General features: G+C 35.7%; 3 protein-coding genes across 11 annotated transcripts in view; 2 read left to right on the forward strand and 1 right to left on the reverse strand.

The window, feature by feature from the left end:
- LOC106168600 (uncharacterized) overlaps positions 1 to 21465 on the forward strand; it is a 348468-nt gene that overhangs the window by 290200 nt on the left and 36803 nt on the right. The window lies entirely within an intron of this gene.
- LOC106162638 (uncharacterized) lies at positions 17 to 6389 on the forward strand. 2 transcript variants are annotated; one of them, XM_086995351.1, is made up of 4 exons: positions 17 to 136; positions 2357 to 3539; positions 4684 to 4716; positions 5026 to 6389. In XM_086995351.1, exons 1-4 carry the CDS (start codon positions 44 to 46, stop codon positions 5772 to 5774), a joined length of 2058 nt encoding a protein of 685 aa, XP_086851477.1. In that variant the 5' UTR covers positions 17 to 43; the 3' UTR covers positions 5775 to 6389. The 2 variants fall into 2 exon arrangements, with proteins under 2 accessions (XP_086851477.1, XP_086851478.1); XM_086995352.1 differs by having other exon boundaries at positions 5029 to 6389.
- On the reverse strand, positions 9120 to 9864 carry LOC147760100 (DIS3-like exonuclease 2). Its single transcript, XM_086995375.1, has 2 exons — positions 9761 to 9864; positions 9120 to 9302 (listed from the first exon to the last, which is right to left on the reverse strand). Exons 1-2 carry the CDS (start codon positions 9836 to 9838, stop codon positions 9171 to 9173), a joined length of 210 nt encoding a protein of 69 aa, XP_086851501.1. The 5' UTR covers positions 9839 to 9864; the 3' UTR covers positions 9120 to 9170.

Consider the following 21465-nt stretch of genomic DNA (forward strand, 5'->3'; position numbering starts at 1 on the left):
GTATTTTTCAGAGTTTATTATATTTTGGTTAAACTCAATCCATATGCACACTATTGGAAAATTGAGGGGAGAAGACAAAAATGCCATGCCATACGTCTTGATTATTGGAACTCATAAGGACATGTTATGCCCACAGGTGAAAACGCTTTTCTTATCACAATTATTCAATTACTACCATACTTATGGCGGTACTCATGGTTTTAGTCCTGACCCGTCTCATCCGGCTCCGCCGGCTCCGTTGGCTCCGCGTACTGGCGCCAGATACAAGTCACCGTTACCGCTTCTCCTCCTAGACCGCAAGGACCCCTGTCCCCATCTCTTGGATTTAGGTCACATATAACCTCAACTTGAACCCCCAGGTTTTTTTGTCTCAGTCGGTGCATTGACCTGGGCGTGACACTCGTTGAAATGCACCCTTGTCAAAATTTTTGAAAATTCAATGCCAATTATCTACCCTACGGAAGGAATTATGGGAAAAATTTCTACAGACGGCTTTCCAAAAGTCATATGTGTAGATTTCAAATTTGCCCTTGGAGTTGACCTTTGACCTTTATTTCAAGGTCAAACGGGCCAAAATTTTCAAAAAAAATGAAATTTTTTTACGAAAAAAATATTTTTGCACTGTTATTCAGACACTACACAGACTTAAGCAAGAATTATATTGGAATGTGTTACCCTTTGGGTCATCTTTCATCTCCGTGAATTTGGGGTCAATCGGTGCATTTTCATAGGAGTAGCGGCCATAAGATACCGAAACTGAAAACTGTCTCTAATTCGGGAACCGTTAATGCTAGCGACCCCTTCTTTTTTTGCATTTTGTAGAGAATGTTAAGCCCAACACTGTCAGTGGTCTCCGTTTTTTTGTATTTCATACGTTTTTTGTGTTATGCTGTATTAAAAAGTACTTTGTGGTGGCACATTATTGTAACTCAGAATTGTAACATTTAGTCCCTTATATCTCCAAAACTGGCGGAGATAGGTCAATGGTTATTATTAAAGTTGAATAGGAAGTCATTTACTTGCAATCTAGATGTGACCTTGATATTGACCTTTGACCTACTTTTCACAATGAACTGAACTTTGCAAATTTTTGTTCCCTTTTATCTCCAAAACTGGCAGAGATAGGTCAATAGTTACTATTAAAGTTGAATAGGAAGTCATATACTGGCAATCAAAGTGTGACCTTGAAATTGACCTTTGACCTACTTTTTTTCATGAATTGGACTTTGCAGATTTTCTTTCCCTTTTATCTCCAAAACTGGCAGAGATAGGTCCATAGTTACTATTAAACTTAAATAGGAAGTCATATACTGGCAATTTACTGTGACCTTAAAATTGACCTTTGACCTTCCTTTTACTATGAACTGAACTATGCAAACTTTCGTTCATCTATCTCCAAAACTGACAGAGATAGGTCCATAGTTACTACTGAACTTGAATAGTAAGTAGTACACTACCAATCTGTGACCTTGAAATTGACCTTTGACCTACTTTTTTTATGATGAACTGCTTTTTGCATGTTTTCTGGCCTTCAAATCTGCAAAATTGGCAAAGAAATGCCCATGGTTGCTATTGAACTTGAATAGAAGTTCATATACTATGATATTGAAATTGACCTTTGACCTACTTTTTCACCATGAACTGAGCTTTGTATATTTTTTGCATCTCATATCTTTAAAACTAGCAGAGATGTGCCCGTTGTTTCCCCTAGGTTTTCTCTTTTGTCAGCATATATGCACCATTGACAACACATTTCAAGGAAAACCAATAAGCCTTTTGTCTAGAGAATACAGTAGTGATCAAGGGTAGTAAAATGCAAGTCAATTTGAAAATCTGCTTGATTGTACCATTTTAAATTATATTATTTTGCATATTTTGAGAACTCTTGTTGATTGCATCTTACAGAGCTTGTCAAACACAAGACTGGTGATGGTGTCCCTTTTAGGAGGGGGGGGTCCATACGAATGCGCTTACTCCAGCTGGTGGTACAATATCCGGAGGTGGTATCGCCTCTCTGATCCTCTAGTTCTAATTTGTATCCCTTCAACCATATCACATTGCAATTCCTGATGAGTGACTTAATTATTTAGAAACTTTTCACTATGTGACTATTTGTGGATGGCATGATTAAATGTTGGGGGAAAAGGGTGTTCCTTGCCCCCTGTACTCCATCCTAATTTTATAGGTTCATTGCAACATACCCCATTTCTCAACTTGAACAAAGTGGACTTTATCATATACACACATACACATACACACACCCCGGTAAATGTTTTCTTTCACACTGACAATTTAACATTATTATATGGTAATGAACAACAGCTACAAAAATGTCTTAACTAGTTTTTATTCACAGGGCGACGTTGAAAAGATTTTTGATAAACTCAAGAAGTGTCTCGACGACAGGCAGGTACTCAAGGACCACGTCTACCGATATTTTGCCATAAGCAACTTGGCCGAAGATGATGGGGAGTTCGCTGAAATAAAAAGAGCGATCGAAGATTTGTGCGGTTATAGCAGCGACAGTGAGGCTACCGTTCAACATCTTTCAGTGAATTGGATTAAATTGGAAATGAATTTGGCAGAGAAGAGTGAAGAAACACCCATCATAACTATTGAAAAACTGAGGGAAATGGCAAAAAGGGTAGGACTCCCTGATGAAGAATTACAAGAAAAATTCATTCCTTACCATCACCATCAAGGTGATATCCTACACTTCAAAGTTGATGGACTGGAACATGTCGTCATAATAGATCCACTTTGGTTAGCAGTTGTGTTTTCTGCCATCATGACCAATGCCAGCAGTCAACCTGGAGGCAGTCACTTTGATCTCCTGAAAGACGATCTGAAAAGAGGAGTGCTCAATGAGGAGGTATTTGATGAATATCTAAAACAAATCAAAATGGCCGAAAAAAAGACTGAAATCATTCAACTTATGCTGCATTTTGACTTGATGTTAGAAATATCCCAATCAGTTGAAAACCCTCTGCCCGGGTCTGGAAAGAGAAGATTTGTCGTGCCTAGTATGCTGGTATCCAATAACAGTGTAAATAACGCCTTGTCTGAGACGGATCCACAGAAATATTTGCTTATCGCATTCCCTCACATTCCGTTTCCTACCGGGTTGTTTCATCGTCTGATCATCCGTCTTCTTAGGAAGTATAGAGCTCAGGAATGTAAACATAACATTCCAGTTGTTGGGTTTGACCACGCTTCCTTCCGTTTGGGAGACAAACAGTCAGTGCTCCATCTCGCCATTGAAGAAAGGGCCATGAGAATGATGATAACAAACGCTACTGGAAACAAACCAAAACCTCACATATACTTAAACGCACGGAAAACCGTCGAAAAAGAGCTGTCAACTCTTCGGGACACATACTGTCCCAGGATGCAGTTAGGGTTCCGCATTAGGGTAAATGACAAAGGAAAAGAAATTCCAATAAACGCAGAGGATGTCCAAGAAAACGATGAGATATGTAGGTCTGTAGAGGGCACTGAAATGCCAATCGATGTGACACCGTATCGTGTTTGGTTTTCAGGTAAGCATTAAAATTTTAGGCAGTTTTGCTGTGAGCAGACATTATGTTGCTGAATATAATTAGGGGTAATGTAGTCATTGAAATTGTCGATACTTAAACTGATGTAAATGCAACTAATCTTGGGTGATGTACTAAGATGTTCATGAAGGGAATTTATATGTCAAATTGTTGCCAATAAACCAAACTAAATGCCACCATTTATATTTTAAAATAATGTATCTTGATAAATACCCAAAGGTAATTTCATAATCCCCGAAAATGATATCTTTTCAGATCTTATCAGCATTTTTCCCCTTGGCAATTTTTGCCCATTGCCTTCGTTAGAATAATATAAATATCGCCCACAAAATCATGCAATTTATATTTTGATCATTCCAATGATACAAGTTTTACATGGACATCAAAGACTGGGTGAGGGTAAGACTGTTGCAATTCTATGTGCCGAACATTGTTCATATAAACTGTCCCATATTAGATTTATTACCCAGCCATGCACGTCGCTAGAATTGTTTAAACTTTTAATTTCAAAACAAATGCCCAAGCATATTTGGAAAGCATTTAATGAAAAAAATAAATATTATGTCCTGTTCGTATTTTGACAATTTACCTGCGGTGCAGCAGGTATGTGTGCAGCGGGTTACCTTTTGCTCACAACACATCTATTAAAGATCGATGCATACAAAGTCAATTTTTTGTCACAAAAACCAACCATATGCCAGCATATAGTTTCAAGTAGTACAACTAAGAGAATTACCAAAAGGCTTTGTTTTATTTTACCCGAAAATGATGTTTGAACAGATTTTTTTGCTGGCATTCTAAGCTGTAAGTCAGTGGGGCAGGAAAGTAGGTCACAAAAGTAGGTTAAAATTACAACCAAAAATTTAAAGAAAGGAGCAGTCTAAAGGTCATTTATGGCTGATCGAGTGATCTATTCAGTTTATCCCTTGGCATGTCGAATTTATTTGAGTCATGTAAGAATCAAGTAGAAGTGGTTTACATGTGTTACTGGGAATCCACGCTCCACCGATGCTAGGTTCGTACGTACCTTTAATAAGTTTCTTCATACTTAAATTACATGTATATTATTAATTGCTAAATATGGTTCATCATGCGCATATTCTTGTAATCCTTCTTATTTTTACAGATAGTGCACAGGCAGTACAAACAAGTGATCCAGGTAATTTTGTATTTGGTAGCTAGTGCTTGGCTTAGGCTAAGAAGTACGCGCATTATTCTTATTTTTACTTCTATTTTTTTCTTTTAACTTACAAATATTCAATATAAAGAAATAGCATATTGTTACTAGCATGTACCCCCTGTTCATATGACAGTGCATTTCACTGACTACATATTTCTCCCATAATGCAGTGGTGGTTGCTGTATATTTTACACAAACACAAACACACACTAGTGTACTACTCTATCTCTCTTTCCCTATAAAATTCTTGTACAAAAAGCATTGATCATTATCATATTTTTCTATTAGTAGGTGCGAATGCCCCAGATGCGTCATCTGTTTATACACAGAAGTTTGCAAGGCTGAGTTTTCTCGTTATTGAACTTGGAACGAAAGTCATAAGAACTTTCTTTCTCAAGGATGTTGTTAGGCCTAGCATCACTAATGGTAAGCACATCAGTGATAAAGATGCAGTGCTTCAGTTTTTTGGTAAGCATGAGGTGATAAGGGAACTTAAGAAACTCAAGAAAGCAAAAGTCATATTTGCTTCTCAGTGGAATCTGTTGTACCCTGCCTCTGGTCATACAGATGTGGAAACATTTGACATTACATTGCTAGTGTTATTGATAAGAAAACTTCACCCAGACAAAGCCAACCTGAAATGGTCAGCGCCCAAAGAAAATGCCACGTTACCTTCCCCTCCACAAACCACACAAGGTTTCATCGACCACATCCAACGGCTTAAGAATGTCAGGAACTATATACAGCATTCCGCCACATTTGGGATCCAAGACATGGAGAAATTCTGCACGAAGTGGGAAATCGCCTGTGCTTCTGTTCTAGCACTTGGTGCAGATCCAAATGAAGTGGAAAAGGTACAGAAATCCATCTTTAGCATACAGGAGATAAATACAATAGTGTCTCAAATACTCAGCTTGGCCGAAGATAACAAACGGCATTTCGACAGCAGATTTGACAGGCTTGAATTACAATTACTAATATTCTCTGTATGTGCCATCCTCATTGCGTTAGCCATAAATAACCAGTGGTGGATTTAGGTGGGGAGGGGGTCAGGGGGATCCTGGTTTCTGAAAAAAAATCACACTAGTATTCCCCTCTTGAAATTAGAAATTTGACTAGCTGAATTATAGTTCTAAATAGAACTGAATGAAACTGTTCTCCCTATAAGGTATCAAATTTCTTCGGGGCCTTTTATATCTCATGGAACTGAATCAGTTGCCAGTGTTTCATGTTACCCTAGTGCATTATGCAAGAGGGTAAGAGTGATTATGCTATTATGTAACAGTGCTTCAAAGTTGGCCAAAAATTATTTTATGTACTTTTTTTCTGTAGTCTGAATATTTCACAGTTTAACTTTTGCTGCCTTGTTTCTTGGTGTCTATATATTTGCAAGCTTTGTATATTTTTTAATTGAAATGTTGGAAAATAAGTAAAAGTAAAATGTCTGGATATAAGGTAAGATTTTTGAAAATACTTACCAGATTATACATAATATTGCTTATTGTAAAAACTTCCAAGTCTAAGATTTCATTCTAGAGTTTTATCATGTCTATTTAAAAGTTTTGAAGTGCAAAACTTGTTTGCAAAAAAAGTGAAGGTTATGTCAATGTAGTATTTTTAATAATTATCCATCCATCAACTATTATAGCATCTTTTTGTTTTTGTCGTTTCACATATTGATTGAATCATTTCGGAAGCAACCGTGTGCTGCGCGGAGTCATTGTGTAGAAGATGTTATTACATACAATGTGTAACAGTGATTTCAGTATTTTTTATCTACAAATTACAATTTCTGAACGTTCCGTGAATGGGACTCTGCACCAAACAGTTTCAAATAGTCACCTCAAGTTTGTAAAAGCTGCACTTGGTTGGGAAATTCAAGAATGAAAAAAAAAAGTTCTATTCAAGTTAATCTTTTACTTCATATTGTATCTGAATACTGTATATTTAACATGGACATATCACTAATGAAAGACGGTTTCAAAGGCAGCCAAATGAATGTAATAACTTGCATTAATATATTATCAACAATTTCATTGTAATAAACCTAGGAAAACTGACAACTTTTTTTCATGCTGTCTAAGACCAACCTCTTCCTAGGGCATGGACACAGAGGGCCATGGAATAAATACTACAACAGCATGCTTATAAGCCATCACAATGTTCCAATAGTATTCAATGAATATAAGATAAAGTACAAAAAGCAGTAGGGCTCATAATTGTACATTAAATACATCTTCACCCAGAAATGTTACAAAATGCTGGTCATCAAGTACAACTTCTTCCAAATTGCAGAAAATATTGTTCTACTGAGTATGATTTGAATTTAACCTTTTTTTTTCATTTTATACTTTTTGCACTTGAACAACAACCGTTATTTTGCCAAATTGGTTATAAATATTGAATATACATTCATCTGGATAAAAATGACTCCTTTATCAAATCTACCATTCCACTGTTCTGCATTCATGTGTGCAATCATTTGACACTGTGACAGTAACTCCACTTTTCAATAACCAGTTGTTCAATTTTTTCCACCCAGTGGATAAAGTAAATTTACATAGAAAAGCATGACGGTATCGACTGTGCAGCAACAAAATAACTACAATTAGCAGCATTTGACTCTAAATCAAAATTTTACAAAAAAATTTCCACAGGTAAAGCACTAAAATGTAAAATTATTTTAAATAATTCAAACTTGCATTAAAAAACATTACAATTAATCTCTTTAGGTGTCAGAAACATTCACTGATAAAAAATAAAAAACTAAAGATAAAAATACTGATGAACCAGAAGACCCCAACTTCTCTCCACAGTCAACAAGAACGTCAACTCTTACAACAATATACTGAAAATGTCTTCTAAATAATGGTTGCCTAGGCTGAAAAAATGTATCTGCTGTCTCAGTCCTGTGACTATTTCATACCTTGACTAAAATGTTCTCAAATTTGGTAAGTTTTTCAAATTAACCCTCAATTGCAAAGGGAATCCCATTTTTCACATCTCTCTTGTAAGTGAAATAAAAGAATATGTCATCTCATTGGAAGCTGTGGATCTTCTAAATGGTCTCCACTGGTCGATGTATTGTTGCCTGGAAAGAGAATACCACAATATAGCCACAAAATGCTCGGCCACTCAATTGGCTTGTACTGGTAACATTGAATCTACTTTACCTTAAGAACTGTAACATTAATTGCAAACTTAAAACATGATTATGGTTGTTGTAATTATATTTTCATTTGCATTGGGTGTACAAGAGTTGACCTATTTTACCAATTTGACAAGTATCTCAAACATTGCAGTGCAAGTTGTACTATACTTCAGGAATTTCTAACCAAATGTCCTGTACACAACTCCCTCCCAAAGGATTTGGAATTTCATAGTATCTTAAGTCTAAAATCTGAGCAGCCATACACCCACCATACAGAGTTAAATATATATTATAATTATAACTGATTCTTCCTACTCGCTTTCTGAATGAACTCCACCATTCCCCTCTCAAGAGTTACGAGTTACAATAAACTTTCACCCTTTCTTGATGACCCCCCCCCATGTACCCATCCAAGGTTTAAGATAATAACATACTTTCTGAATGACATCTACCCCCCTTTAGATTTTGGGTCAGCTCCCCACCCCTCACCTACTTCAACTGTTTTCACTGAATCTTAAAAAAATGTTCAAATGGTTAACCCAGTGGGCCTTATGATTGTACATAAAATGTATCTTTACACAAAAATATTACTGAAACAAATGGAGGTAAAGATCAAAGGTTTCAGATAATAACTGATGCTTCCTACATACTTTTTGATTGAAATCTAACCCCTTTAACATTATTAATAAACTGCATTATACTAACAATCATCATTCCAGATGACCCCCCCTCCCCACAGACCTGTTAACAATTACTTACATTATTAATAAACTGCATTATACTAACAATCATCATTCCAGATGACCCCCCCTCCTCACAGACCTGTTAACAATTACTTACATTATTAAGAAACTGCATTATACTAACAATCATCATTGCAGATGACCCCCCCCCCTCCTCACAGACCTGTTAACAATTACTTTCATTATTAATAAACTGCATTATACTAACAATCATCATTCCAGATGACCCCCCCTCCCCACAGACCTGTTAACAATTACTTACATTATTAATAAACTGCATTGTACTAACAATCATCATTCCAGATGACCCCCCTCCCCACAGGCCTGTTAACAATTACTTACATTATTAATAAACTGCATTATACTAACAATCATCATTCCAGATGACCCCCCTCCCCACAGGCCTATTAACAGTTACTTACATTATTAATAAACTACATTATACTAACAATCATCATTCCAGATGACCCCCCCTCCCCACAGGCCTGTTAACAATTACTTACATTCCACTTCAGGGGCCGGTCATCAGCCTTAAGAATTCACTGGACATGAGTGAAGATGGTCACTTTCTGGGTGACCTCCCTGCGGTGGTCATCATCTGGGGCCCACACCAGGGTCAGCTCAGGACATTTACGGACCTTCTGGTAGGAGAAACTGATCAGGGGAAGTTTCTGGAAACACGAAGCAATGGTCTTTATCATATAAAAAGATGTACACAGTTTGCACATCAGCAATGAAACTGTTTAAAAGGATGCCATCAAAATTTCCCTGAACTTTGTACATTTTAATGTAAAAATTAAAATAAAATTATGCTACAGAAAGTTCAAGTAAAAACTATGAAGAGGACAGCAATATATTATGCATATATATAATATAAAGTGACTGAAAAAGTAAGCGATGGCAAAAACAGAGACCAGGGGAAGATCCAGAGATATTTTCTGACAGTCTTCCAAATTATCTTTGGTGATCCATTCTCCATTTTTGATCATATTCTGACAGAAAAAAAATCAGATCACCATCAATGTCAACTTGAAAAATTCTGATCATCCACCAGAATACACCTTAATTCCATCTGCCCCTATAGACAAGCATAGATAAAGTGCCCCGACCCTCCACTTTCCTTACTCACATCACAGTACACTCTCTTCACCACTCCAAGCTTTAGCACCAAAACATCAAAACCTTTCTCCAGGACTCCCATCACCATCCCTTGTTCCTCCAGTGGACCACATTCCTGGAAATAATAAGGTAAGACAAATTCAGATATATCCTATATAACTTGTTCTTCTAGTGGACCACATTCCTGGAAAAAATAAGGTAAGACAAATTCAGATATATCCTATAACTTGTTCCTCTAGTGGACCACATTCCTGGAAATAATAAGGTATGACAAAGTCAGATATATCCTATAACTTGTTCCTCTAGTGGACCACATTCCTGGAAGACATAAGGTATGACAAAGTCAGATATATCCTATAACTTGTTCCTCTAGTGGACCACATTCCTGGAAGACATAAGGTATGACAAAGTCACATATATCCTATAACTTGTTCTTCTAGTGGACCACATTCTTTAGATATTCTCATCAGATAGATAAGGTGACTTCTGTTTCTAGTGATTTTGAGCAAACCTGCTGAAAATCTACAATGGGACATTCCATGATGCAATATAGATATTCCCCACATTTTATACTAATAGCATTATTTGTGTTGTGATACTCATCTGTACTAAAACACATAATGCCATGTGTAGAGGTGTCCTCAAAGAAGTATCTGCTGCTGTTTACCATCATCAGAGCCAGTGTAGACATTCCAGTACTTGTATATATTTAGCTGACAATAATGACGTACAATAATCTAGACAATCTAGTGGTTGTAAAGTACTTGTATATATTTAGCTGACAATAATGACATATATTAATCAAGACAATCTAGTAGTTGTAAAGTACTGTAATATATTAAGCTGAAAATAATGTCATATATTAAACAAGACAATCTAGTAGTTGTAAAGTACTTGTATATATTTAGCTGAAAATAATGACATATATTAACCAAGACAATCTTGAAGTTGTAAAGAACTTTCAAATATTTAGCTTAAAATAATGTTATATACTTAATTAAGACAATCTAGTAGTGATATATATATATATATATATATATATATATATATATATATATATATATATATATATATATATATATATATAATTGAAAACACTAACAATACTTAATTGAGACACTATAGTTCTTGTAAATATTGAATTGAAAATATTCATAATAATTAAGATGCCCTAGCACTTTTATAGAAGTTGTCAATATTGAATCGAAAGTACTAACAATACTTAAATAAGACACTTAAGTAATTGTAAAATACTTGTAAATATTGAATTGAAATTACAGACAATGCTTGATTAAAGATGCATACAAAGTCAATTTTTTGTCACAAAAACCAACCAAATGCCAGCATATAGTTTCAAGTAGTATAACTAAGAGAATTACCAAAAGGCATTGTTTAATTTTACCCGAAAATGATGTTTGAACAGATTTTTCTGCTGGCATTCTAAGCTGTATGTCAATGGGGCAGGAAAGTAGGTCACAAATGTAGGTTAAATTTACAACCATAAATTTAAAGAAAGGAGCAGTCTGAAGGTCTTTTATGGCTGATCGAGTGATCTATTCAGTTTATCCCTTGGCATGTCGAATTTATTTGAGTCATATAAGAATCTAGTAGAAGTGGTTTACATGTGTTACTGGGAATCCATGCTCCACCGATGCTCGGTTCGTATGTACCTTTAAGACAGTGCTCTCGTACATGTACTTGTTAAGTAGTTGTAAAAATTGACTTAAATAGGCCTACTGACAATATGAAATGAAGACAGTCTAATACTTGTAAATATTGATTTGAAAATACTGACAGTACTTAAGTAATTGTAGAATACTTGTAAATACATAACTGAAAATACTGATAATACTTAATTGAAAGCCTCTAGTAAATATTTAGCTGAAAATTTCAACAAAACTTAAATAAGACACTCCTGTAAATTACTTGTGAAGTACCAGTAAATATTGGATTGTAAAATACTGACAACAGATAGGAAAGTTTGGCATAGTCAAACGACATTTTATGGCGACAACAATCTCCAGAGCTTATTTATGCACATGTCCATTCTGCACATGCTCAATTGTGCACTAGAGGGGTAATCTCCTTTGAGGCACATGTTGCTACTTATACCATGGGGCATCACTGCCTGGCCTCAGTTTGCTTGATTCATCTGTTCACGAGCATGATACAATTAAGCTACAAGTTATCTCAAATCTGCAACTGAAATCTTCAGTTCAAAAATTTTCATTTTACCACAAATGAAATTTGTGCAAAATTGTTGGTAAATAATAACTTTTGCTGACTCGTCGCATCATAATTTTTAGGATGATGAGTCTCATTGAATATTTGATATATAATCTTTATCCCTAAGGCCATAGCATTTAATACAGGCAACAATTTGCTACATTGTTATTATTGTTAAAACGATTAGGATAGAGGGGTCATATAATAAAAGCGGCCTGGTTTGGCTAAATCACGAACAAACAATATTCCTTGTTGCCTTCTTTCTTGCTATGAATGAGAGTATAAAAGTTGGTGGTACACTGAGATGGAGGAGACATAAAGGATATATATATATACCTCTCTAAATAACTGATTTAATCTGTGTAAATAGATAATCCAGTTATTACAGTAATCACCTTAAGATTCATATCTTTTGACATTTGTGTTTATTTCAATATATAAATTACACACCAGTGTATGTCTTGTTTTCCTTTTTATGGACAGACTCTGTCTGGACATTCACTCCTCAGCCGCATCTGCTTTTGTCTATAGTGCTGTCTATGCTGTACTTTCTTCATTAACACACAACATCAAATATCTTCATAAATATACGGGCAAGCCAAAGTCCCTACAGAATTTAATGCAGATGGAATTTAACCACAGTGAAAAGACGATAGATTGACACTGTCCATGATTAAGACAGTGCTCTAGTACTTGCTAAGTAGTTGCAAATAACCATTTTGGTAATAATTTCATCACAGAAACCATAACAGCCCTCTGATTCACAACACATAACAGTTTAAAGTTTGCATTTTAACACTGAGATATCAGGCTTGCTCAGTGACTGTGTACATGTGCTGCCACTTACCGGTGACCAATTGCACCAGCATGGCACAAGAGGCAGAGGTACTGGTCAGCTGTATGTACCATGGGTAGGGTGTACAGACAGCTATGGCCACATCTTCATTGCTGACTGTTATAACAGGATAGTGGCACTGAGTCCACAGGGACAGTTGATCAGATACATTGTCACTAAGGATGATGATAAACTGGTGTATCCTACGTACAGCAGTAGTCATCAACCCTGCTGACCTATTGGTGGCAGCTGAGGCACAGAGTGAATTGAGGACCTTCAATACTCGAAATGAAACATATTGCTCAGATTTTACATATTGTAATACTGGGCTTTTTAACTGGAGAGCATCGCAAATCGCTACTGAGCACAAGCATGGCGATTCGTTGCAATTCCATAACTCATAAGCATCACAATTTCCAACCGAGTGCTTATAGTAATAGTGGTATCACCTTTAGTCTGAGGTCATTATTTGTGGCGAGTAAATCCCATCGCAAAGGCCTTTGCACATACATGATTAGTCATTTTATGTGCCTTTCATGTAATTAAACATACAGTGTCTTTCATGTAATTAATTGGGTTTCTAGGGATAATAGCATATGTATAACAATGCATGAAAGCTAATGAAAGATGGAGTCACTCGGCACCTCTGATAGAAAAAAAAACTTGCAGTAAATTTTCATGTGTTAAAGTCATGTTTCGTCACGCATAAAAGATCAACTTTCAACATTTCATATATCATGTTATATTTTCTGATGAATGTTCATCTGTGTAGTCTTTTGATAATAATTATCTGTCAAACAATCAAGAATCACAACAGCAAGTTCACTTTGTTACCATTGAAGTAAAATACTGACAATACTTTATGAAAACGACATCCATCTTTCAAAAACTGACGTGTGGGTTATCTTCTCTATGATCTCCACACTAAAGCAATAGTCTAGAAATATATGCAAAAGTCTTCACATTTATCGTGTAACATCTTTGATCTTGTAATATCTTCATTTCAATTAAAAAGAATTAAAAAGAACGACTGTTTGATGATATTCTTTTAATGAACTGGTAATTTTTTTTCTGGTACTTATACAATTTTATAGTTAATTTTCATTTCTCCCATTTTTATTTGTAAAATACAAAAGTGCACAGACTTTGCGTACATTTAAGATCAAATACCGTAAAAGGCGAGTAACTGAGAATTATTGTCGACATTGCTATTTTAAAGTCAAAATTTGTTTGTTTTTTTTTTTTTTTCATATGGATCATTTGTTATGAATATTGGCATACAGAGACAAATAATCTTAAGTTTCAAAAATGATTCCAAAAGAAAAAATACTTAGCAAAAGAAATTGACATTGGCCAAACACAAAGTCTTAACAGTCAAAACTGGGTAGGGCCTCGGGATGCTTCAATGCAGGCCGCGATCTGTTGGTGCCTGCATGCTTCGGATGAAGCCCTCATCACGCTTATTCGGAATCAGCAGGAATGAAGAAGAATGAGCCTGAACGAAGAATTTTTAAAATTCACACCACATTCCTCTCTCAGCAGCTACTGTGCTGGTAGGTACACATGTATGCTAGTACCTGTTATACAACGAGTTATTTCAATGACAGTATCCTCTCTCAGTAGCTACTGTGCTGGTAGGTACACATGTATGCTAGTACCTGTTATACAACGAGTTATTTCAATGACAGTATCCTCTCTCAGTAGCTACTGTGCTGGTAGGTACACATGTATGCTAGTACCTGTTATACAACGAGTTATTTCAATGACAGTATCCCCGCTCAGTAGCTACTGTGCTGGTATGTACACATGTATGCTAGTACCTGTTATACAACGAGTTATTTCAATGACAGTATCCTCTCTCAGTAGCTACTGTGCTGGTAGGTACACATGTATGCTAGTACCTGTTATACAATGAGTTATTTCAATGACAGTATCCCCGCTCAGTAGCTACTGTGCTGGTAGGTACACATGTATGCTAGTACCTGTTATACAACGAGTTATTTCAATGACAGTATCCTCTCTCAGTAGCTACTGTGCTGGTAGGTACACATGTATGCTAGTACCTGTTATACAACGAGTTATTTCAATGACAGTATCCTCTCTCAGTAGCTACTGTGCTGGTAGGTACACATGTATGCTACTAGTACCTGTTATACAACGAGTTATTTCAATGACAGTATCCTCTCTCAGTAGCTACTGTGCTGGTAGGTACACATGTATGCTAGTACCTGCTTTAAACACGTATGACATGGTTACTTGGATATTGAAAAAGGCCGGAACACATTTGACATCAGTAGAATTGAGAAAAAAAATGTGTGTAGTCGTAAATCATAATTTTCAACAACATTTTCTATTATAACATGTGCAGGTAACTCAAGTCACCTTGTTAAGATAATGGCACACAAAGAGCCGGTTGCCCGCCATTTCTTAAAAAGGGGAATCCCCGCCCTAATGTTGTAGATTGATAGTTTTCTGACCAATAGATGTGATTGTAACACTACATCCTAGACACATTTCCTGGCACATGCACCATAGGTATGTGAATTTTTACTGGTCACAAATCCTCGAGCATCATCAAACCCCTTTAACCGTTTAACCCTGCAGGCAAACATGCAGCAGTTTATCAGAGGAATGATGCGACAGTTGCTAAGGATCATATTTGCCTTATGTGGGAACGTTTGAGATAACGGACATAAATGCAGAAAGTCAAAAGCGTGAGTGTTATTTAAACTGTATTTACTCATCCACACAGAGCACTTGTACTCGCTGATTACTTTCAGTAACAAAGCAACAACTGCAGCTATCAGAATAACCAGATGTAAACCATATAGACAATCTGCGGGCTGTCATTCCTCGCTGAATCAGCGGCCTACTGGTCCTACAATAAATCTAAACCAGCTACAAGAAATACTTCGATGCTGTCACTTGGATATCGGCCGTGCCTGTTTTGGCAGTTATTAGTCGCTCCCTTCTAGTCTTCTGGTAAGTAAAATTCTCCTCTGACATAATTAACACCTTTCTATTTTGCGGTGGGATAGAAATCGGTTTTATATCCTGTTTCACCTATATTATTCGATCATTGATCAGTGACGGATTTAGGGTATGCCAGAGGGATCCTGTCCCTCCCTCCCGATTTCTGAAATTAATCACAACAATGGTCCCCTCTTGAAATTACCCAAGGGGGGGGGGTCGCCTTTACATCCCCGGAACCCCCTTCAAATAATCCTGGATCCACCCCTGATTAATGATGGAAAATGCTAAAATAATGTCTCAATTGTGGCGTGCTTAGGTCCCGTATTATGGAAGGAAACGGAAGTGCGCTGATAACGTTGCGTGAGGTAAAACAAATACCAGACACAATATGGGTATCTAAAATGACGAAAGTGTATAATAAAATGAATATCAGCGATAAAATGTCTAATATTATTCATATTGTTGACCTTTTTACGAGATTTTAAATATAAATGTTGTTCAAATCGTTAAATACTCATTAACAGCTTCATTGAATCGGATTATGAAACAAAACTAGGGGCAGAAAGACACTGTGACGTGGGAGTATTTGAAGCAATTTGTAGTCGTATAGTAATTGGAATTGTTTTATAAGAGTATTAATTTCAGTCATTGTTTTTTCTTCAAGACTATGCTTCACAAGAGTGTCCTCCAACATAACGAAAGTCAGTTTGTCACTGCTTTCTAGGACTTTACCTCTCGCCCTCTGAAAAAAAAAAAAAAGATCGCACCCATAATTTTGTCTAGATTTCCGTAGGGTTAATTCTTGAAGCCCACTCAAAAAATTATCAAACCTTTGATGTAACTTGATTCAACCTCACTGCTGTCTGTAAATACCAGCACAAATTTAATACAGTTTTCGTAAGGGGAAACCCTCAGTCGCTCATGATGGGGCAGTAGTCGACTAGATCTGCCTCATCAGATTGACTTAGGGACAGCTTTCCATGCACACCTCCCTTCAGAAAACATATTGCAATTCACTGCCACATTTCAATTTCAGTGTTATTGTTCACTATGTCAGCTCAGCGTAGCATGGACTGCATGTACATCGTGTGTACAAAGAAATAATTTTGGGTGACTATATTTAGAGAGCGCACATCGTAACCAACCGCTTATCGCAGGCAATACAAATACTGATATCGATTACCGTCATCACAACGTCAAAGCTTTTTCTGCTGGCAGAAATAGAAATTAAAACTAAGATGTATCTTTGAGAGTTCTGTTGACAACTGAGATATCTCTGTCTGATACACAGTTGTCTAACATATTCTCTTTTGTTGTTCTAAACTAAGGTATTGACTGTAATGGTATAGGTCCTATACATACATGTATATTCTTCCATAATACACCACCGTACCATTCCACTATAGTTCTGCCTAAGTAACTATAGATGGGAGTCATCTTCGGAGAATCCCATTTATGTAACTATCTATGTTACTCAGTGATTACTGCATGTAGAAATTGTATGCAGGTGTCACACTGTCCCGAAATTGACACGGAATGGACACACGATCAATAAAAACTTCAAATAGGGTTCTGATCGTGAAAAAATCAAAGAAAAGAAAAGGCACCACAAGCCGTTGACAAAAACATGTAATTGATTCAATGATAATTATAACATTCTGTTATGTGCATATATAAAATACAATACAAAATGTTAAACAATAAAAAGATAAAAAGGGAGAATTTGGTCAGATGACCGAATGTAATACAAGGGAACATATTTGATTAAATTGGATTTCTTGTGACTATAATATGTAACGTTCACAGGGACTGATATCTATTATCCATCCCTTCTGTAAACTGTTGCATCCTGTACGTGTTTTTAGCAACGAAAAAAACCCGCTTACATTCGGCCCAATAAGTCGTGAAAGTCATTGGAAACTTAAACTATTATGTTTGTCAAAGTTCTCCTTTACCTGAACACCCACGAACACCGTTTTAACACTAACATACTGACACCATTTAGTACTCCAAAACCCTGTCAGCAATTTTTTCTTAAATTTTCATTTCGGATATTATTGTTGCTAAAGCAAAATAGTGCCTTTGTTTAGTTAAGATCTGTAAATAAAGGATCGTAACTCCATAACAAAAGGATTAACCAAAATGTCGGCAAGCAATTGTAGCCCACTGACTCGTGGTCAACTATGCCAATTTTCGTGATACAATCTTATTTGTGGATGAAATAACGCCCCAAACCGATTTTTATCCCACCTCAAAAAGAAAGGTGTTAAATTGAAAATAAAAGTTTTGAGCTGCCTAGGCTTATACATTACAACGAGTGCATTTTATTGCTTGAAATCAGCAAAGATAAACCCATTCAATAATAATTAGACACAGGGAAAACTCATTTTCGGTATCTAGATGATAACAAATGCTTAAAATACCCCTAAGCTTCGTCAGCTTATTTATCCCTAACAACCAGCACGCAGCTTATCAGGCCGAGTACTATAGTGACGTCACCCCTTATTCAGTGAGCGGTGATCCCCTCCTGGCGCAACGTCCGCTCTATTAAAAAATTCTAACAAACGTTGTGAATTAGGTTTGACTTCCTTTGTCTTTTCGAATAAGTTTGTAAAACATGAATAATTTCGATAATTTCCTTTTACACACACATACACACACACAAAAAAAAATAAATAAATAAATAAATAAATAAAAGGAAAGGTATTGCTACAGGGGGAACACAAGGTCAACGTTCACCATTTGTATGAATAGTAACATTTAAGATAATGAGAGAACTCTTAACTTGTACAATACATCGCTCTAAAACGGTGGATAACGCTGTTACAAATGTGTTTCAAAGTCGTGCCTGTCTACATAAGGTTATGACCCTGAGCCAAGCACACTAAGTAACAAATATAACAACAGATACATCATATCCATCTATTGCAAATGCTGCGGGTGCATTGTTACAGAAAGGAAACTTGTACTGTAAAACGGAGAAATTGTCTAGGGTAATTTGTCGTTGTTTTACTCAAGATCAACCAGGTCGTTGCAAAGGCAGCCTTCCAAATATAACTTCTCTTTAAATAAACTGATCCTGACGCCTGTACGTAAAGATAAGCAGGGTATGATATCATTCACTGTTGACCTGTAGAAGGCGATTTCAAGAAAGTTAACCTCTATAACCAAGATAAACTGATCAGGGCATGGGAATTCATTGACATCATGCTGGGTGCTGAGATATTAATATATGAAGTGATTAAATCTGTCTACTCTTGTGGATGCAGGCTGTGCTGTGACAGCCAATGTATGTTTAAGAGAGAGATAAGACACTGTCACCCGAGCAATATATTGCATTCAGTTTAACTGGCGTAAATGTCTGCCCCACACTTAACATGAAGTACTTGGATAAAGTCGGAGAAACTTTAGGTCCACGATGATGCGAGGCTATGGGATCGCAGTCTTTAACGCCTTCCTTCTGATTTTTATTGCCCTTAAACTTCTCTATGCTTCATTGACTTAATTTTTTTACCCCAAAAGACGGTAACTTTTAAACAAACTTCACAACAAGTTGCGGAATTTTTCTAGGATTCGGTTCCTTAAAGAGAGCGTTTACACAAACAATTGCCTTCCATTGTTAAAGGATTTAAAGAAGTGAAATAGTGAGACTAAAAAAGACGAAACAAAAGTCTGTCATAGATTAGTATAATCATATATATGGAGGATCATGTCATAGATTAGTATAATCATATATGTGGAGGATCATGTCATAGATTAGTATAATCATATATGTGGAGGATCATGTCATAGATTAGTATAATCATATTTATGGAGGATCATGTCATATATTAGTAAAATCATATATGTGGAGGATCATGTCATAGATTAGTATGATCATATATGTGGAGGATCATGTCATATATTAGTATGATCATATATGTGGAGGATCATATCATAGATTAGTATGATCATATATGTGGAGGATCATGTCATAGATTAGTATAATCATATATTTGGAGGATCATGTCATAGATTAGTATGATCATATATGTGGAGGATCATGTCATAGATTAGTATAATCATATATGTGGAGGATCATGTCATAGATTAGTATAATCATATATGTGGAGGATCATGTCATAGATTAGTATGATCATATATGTGGAGGATCATGTCATATATTAGTATAATGATATATGTGGAGGATCATGTCATATATTAGTATGATCATATATGTGGAGGATCATGTCACAGATTAGTATAATCATATATATGTGGAGGATCATGTCATAGATTAGTATGATCATATATGTGGAGGATCATGTCATAGATTAGTATGATCATATATGTGGAGGATCATGTCATAGATTAGTATGATCATATATGTGGAGGATCATGTCATAGATTAGTATGATCAAATATGTGGAGGATCATGTCATATATTAGTATAATCATATATGTGGAGGATCATGTCATATATTAGTATGATCATATATGTGGAGGATCATGTCATAGATTAGTATGATCATATATGTGGAGGATCATGTCATATATTAGTATGATCATATATGTGGAGGATCATATCATAGATTAGTATGATCATATATGTGGAGGATCATGTCATAGATTAGTATAATCATATATTTGGAGGATCATGTCATAGATGAGTATGATCATATATGTGGAGGATCATGTCATAGATTAGTATAATCATATATGTGGAGGATCATGTCATATATTAGTATGATCATATATGTGGAGGATCATGTCATATATTAGTATGATCATATATGTGGAGGATCATGTCATAGATTAGTATAATCATATATGTGGAGGATCATGTCACATATTAGTATAATCATATATGTGGAGGATCATGTCATATATTAGTATGATCATATATGTGGAGGATCATGTCATAGATTAGTATAATCATATATGTGGAGGATCATGTCATATATTAGTATAATCATATATATGTGGAGGATCATGTCATAGATTAGTATAATCATATATGTGGAGGATCATGTCATAGATTAGTATAATCATATATGTGGAGGATCATGTCATAGATTAGTAAATAGTATGATCATATATGTGGAGGATCATGTCATATATTAGTATAATCATATACGTGGAGGACCATGTTATATATTAGTATAATCATATATGTGGAGGATCATGTCATAGATTAGTATGATCATATATGTGGAGGATCATGTCATAGATTAGTATAATCATATATGTGGAGGATCATGTCATATATTAGTAAAATCATATATGTGGAGGATCATGTCATAGATTAGTATTATCATATATGTGGAGGATCATGTCATATATTAGTATAATCATATATGTGGAGGATCATGTCAGCTTGATATTTTTACATTTACAAGCTTGTCACAATATTTTTAAAAATGTAAAATATTCAACAATGAACGTGGTTAGTAACTATTTAGTTGTTAATTGTGCTCTACTTTCTGGTTTAAGCAAGGTCCTTAAAGAACTCTTAAAAATCATTACAATTGCAGCACTTCCAATTAAACAGTAAACGATATTTGAATATGGGTAAATCAATAATTGCACATGACAACAATTTACAGCCTGGCATGATTTTCCCCGTTACGTTATTTGTTGCACTGTCGGTCGATACAGAAATTATTAGAAAACAATTTGACTAAAAATTAGAACAATTTTGC

This window comes from Lingula anatina, chromosome 9 (assembly GCF_051362555.1).
Source record: "Lingula anatina isolate TDL-2025a chromosome 9, LinAna3.0, whole genome shotgun sequence".
In the NCBI taxonomy this organism is placed as follows: domain Eukaryota; kingdom Metazoa; phylum Brachiopoda; class Lingulata; order Lingulida; family Lingulidae; genus Lingula; species Lingula anatina.

Bases quoted from the DNA above. Each gene is read 5' to 3' on its own strand.
- LOC106162638 (XM_086995351.1), top strand. From the start codon at position 44: ATGCACACTATTGGAAAATTGAGGGGAGAAGACAAAAATGCCATGCCA. The intron at 3,540-4,683 runs GTAAGCATTAAA...TTATTTTTACAG, and splicing joins GTATCGTGTTTGGTTTTCAG to ATAGTGCACAGGCAGTACAA. The intron at 4,717-5,025 runs GTAATTTTGTAT...TTTTTCTATTAG, and splicing joins AGTACAAACAAGTGATCCAG to TAGGTGCGAATGCCCCAGAT.
- LOC147760100 (XM_086995375.1), bottom strand. From the start codon at position 9,838: ATGGTGATGGGAGTCCTGGAGAAAGGTTTTGATGTTTTGGTGCTAAAG. The intron at 9,303-9,760 runs GTGAGTAAGGAA...TCGTGTTTCCAG, and splicing joins TGAAGAGAGTGTACTGTGAT to AAACTTCCCCTGATCAGTTT.